The sequence below is a fragment of the Octodon degus genome, unplaced genomic scaffold (genome assembly GCF_000260255.1).
Source record: "Octodon degus isolate 3935 unplaced genomic scaffold, OctDeg1.0 scaffold00239, whole genome shotgun sequence".
Taxonomy (NCBI): Eukaryota; Metazoa; Chordata; class Mammalia; order Rodentia; family Octodontidae; genus Octodon; species Octodon degus.
The window spans coordinates 318165-321295 of record NW_004524815.1 but is presented as its reverse complement, the minus strand read 5'-3'; the positions used below and the strand labels follow the sequence as shown (position 1 = coordinate 321295).

Below are 3131 nucleotides of genomic sequence, written 5' to 3'. Positions count from 1 at the left end.
TCGACATAACAGCATGGCTTTACTCCTTATATTTCGTTTTTATACTTTCCTGCTGGATGGTTAAGACCAAGGTAAAGCAGGACCTATGCAACAAGAGTTGTAGCTTTTGGGTCTGATAAGGTCAGTGAAATCCCCTCAGGATTTGGTTTTCTATGTGTTATAATGAGATTTTTCTGTATAGCCAATAAATATATTCATATCAACTTGCGGTGCTATTGAATAACATTGCCTTTATCCTAGTTTATTAGACTAGAATACTAAATGAAACATTAAAGTAATTTTAGACAGATTCCCAAAAACCCGGTGGAAGGCATTTTTTACTTCTTTATTTCTAAAGCTATAGATTAGAGGGTTCAGCATAGGGATCACTAGAGTGTAAAACACAGATGTTAGTTTATCAGTTTCGAAGGAATGAGAGGACTTGGGCTGCACATACATGAAGAGAAGTGTCCCATAGAAGATGGCCACCACCGTCAGATGGGAGCCACATGTGGAGAAAGCCTTCTTCCTCCCTTCTGCAGAACGCATCCGACATATGGCTAAGAGAATCAGCATGTAGGACAAAAGAATGACCAGGAGAGAGGATATCAAATTGAATGCTGACAACAGGATGATCAGCAGTTCTATATCTTGTGCATTTGAACATAACAGAAGTAGGACAGGAACATCATCACAGTAGAAATGAGTGACGTGAGAGCTACAGAAAGGCCGTGTAAAAATCTTAATAGTGATCAACACAGCCTGAAAGGTGCTGTAGAGGTATGGAATGCCCACCAGCACACGGCAGCGCGTCTGGGACATGATGACGTTGTAGAGCAGAGGGTCGCAGATGGCCACGTAGCGGTCGTAGGCCATGGCTGACAGGATGAAAAGTTCACTGATGATGAACAAAATGAAGAAGGTCATCTGGGTGGCACAAGCATGATAAGAAATGGTATTTTGACCTATAACAAAATTTACCAACATTTTGGGATAAATCACAGTGGCATCACCCAGATCAATGTAAGCCAGGTGTCTGATGAAAAAATACATTGGTGTGCATAAGCAGGCATCCAGCTTGGTCAGGATGATCATGCCCAGGTTGCCCGCCAGTGTGACAGAGTAGATGATGAGGAAGACCCAAAAAAAGGGGATCTGCAGCTGAGGTAGGCTGGACACCATGCCCAGAATGAAGCTAGTTGATGTTTTATTCTGTTGGCCCATGAGGTCCCGGTTTCTCTTCTAGGAAAGAACAAGGGAAATTTTACGCCTTTCTTAGAATTTTTGACCAAATTATAATGGCCACGCACAGAAATGAGATATTTATTCTAGAAAGCAATTTAATTCCAATTTTTGGTTCTCATTGTAAAAGTTAAAAAAAGAATGGAATTTTCTGTTTCTCCAAATGAGCTATCTATGAGAAATACATACCCTGTTATGACATAGATTAAAATCTTAAAAGTCAACGCTATTTGTAGTGCAGATATTGTTAGCCAATCATATGTATGTTAATATAAAATATTAAGCTTCGTTTCTTCTATACAATTGAATCACATTTTCTTTCTTTACATACTAGGGCTTTGGAAAATTACAGCACATGTTGAAAAGAAGCATACTTATTACAGTAAGGCATACTGGCGTAAATCAGCCTCAAAACCTTCCCTGTTACTTTACTCACACAACCCAATATTTTTTTCACTTTCAGTAGCAGTTCTAGAAGCGTTTTCTGAGGGTGTCAAGGACTTGTTGTCAATACTAGTAAATCCTGTGGCCTCGGGCCATCCAGTCGAATGTCAGTCTTATTAAAAAATGTAGTTGAAATCCCCCTGCATCTGTGCCCTCCAACATCAGACTCTATTCCAAGGTTATTATTATTATTATTATTATTTTTGCGGAACTTGGGACCAAGGTTAAATTGTTGATGAAAAGTAAATGTTTTGAGTCTATTCAAGATATCAAGGCAGCCACAATGATGCCAAGATAATCACAAAACAAGATTTCTAGATCTGCTTCAGACAGTGGAAAGAAAAACAGGATAGTTGTGTGAAGAGAAGAGTTTTGGGATAAATCACAGTGGCATCACCCAGATTGAAGAGTTGTGAGAATTAATGTCCATTTACCTTTTATTTTAAAGAAAATATTATTTAAATGTGTTGTGCTGTTCAGTCATGCCTTCTACTGTCACTCTGATCTCCAATTGTAGAGGGGACTTACTATTCTTAAAAGTCATAGGGAGCATTATCAACAAATTCACAAAGCAACATATCTTTGTTAAAATTCCAAAAATATGCGTAGACTACAGTCAGTTAAGCTCTGTTTCTTTATGTACTCTGAGTTCTACTCCTTCATGTTTTAAATGAAGTTGTGATACACCGACATTTAAAAACATGTGTTGAGTCCAGTTAGCCAAGATTTGATTAATGGTATTGTGTTTAGTGATCGGCAGCGTGTTGAGACACACAGCATGCTGGTCTGCTCCTGCTAAAATATACCTTATGCTGACATACATGTAATTTTTAGTATTTAATTTTATATTATTTATTTCAGAATATCATAATAGTAAATTAGTACAATTCATACTTCACTTAAATTTTTTATTTGAGCATTTTCATAGCAGATGTAAGAGCACTTAAATTATTTCTTCAATTTTATCATGTAGTAGAATATAATATTGTACTACCCAAATATTACAAAAATATGTGCTACCCTTCATGTAATAAAATTAAAGTGAGAAGTACAAGAAAGCAGAACTGCTGCAACGCGGGGACCTGCTCCGTCAGCTTTTGCTCTTGAGCTCACAACCTTCATTTTCAAAATCAGCTCAGTGAAGCCCTGGAACTGGGTCAAGATCATTTTCCCATGGAGAAGAAGTGGGATATCAAACTGCTCTATTACTTGAACTCAGTGGGGGAAGTTGTTTACTGGGACACGGTTGTCCACCTGCACAGACTCCACGGATCCGCTTCTTGGCGCCCAGCACCAAGTCGCCAGCCCCCTGGAGCAGGCAGTGGCAGGAGTTCCAGGAGTGCTTGCACAGCGGTGCCCACTGGCGATTCTGAGTCGGGCAACGCAGCTGGGCGCAGGGCGAGCCTGGAGGTCGCCTGGCAGCTTTGAGCTCTTGTCATCTGAGACTCACTCCTGTCAGATCCCTC

The 3131-nt window shown here is 39.6% G+C and overlaps 1 protein-coding gene across 1 annotated transcript; it reads right to left on the bottom strand.

The window, feature by feature from the left end:
• Positions 1 to 249: 249 nt before the first annotated feature.
• Positions 250 to 1203, bottom strand: LOC101578353 (olfactory receptor 8K5-like). The gene has a single exon (XM_004645805.1). It carries the CDS (start codon positions 1201 to 1203, stop codon positions 250 to 252), a length of 954 nt encoding a protein of 317 aa, XP_004645862.1.
• Positions 1204 to 3131: the final 1928 nt, after the last annotated feature.

Excerpts from the sequence above, each read along its gene's own strand:
- LOC101578353 (XM_004645805.1), bottom strand. The coding sequence starts at position 1,203 with ATGGGCCAACAGAATAAAACATCAACTAGCTTCATTCTGGGCATGGTG.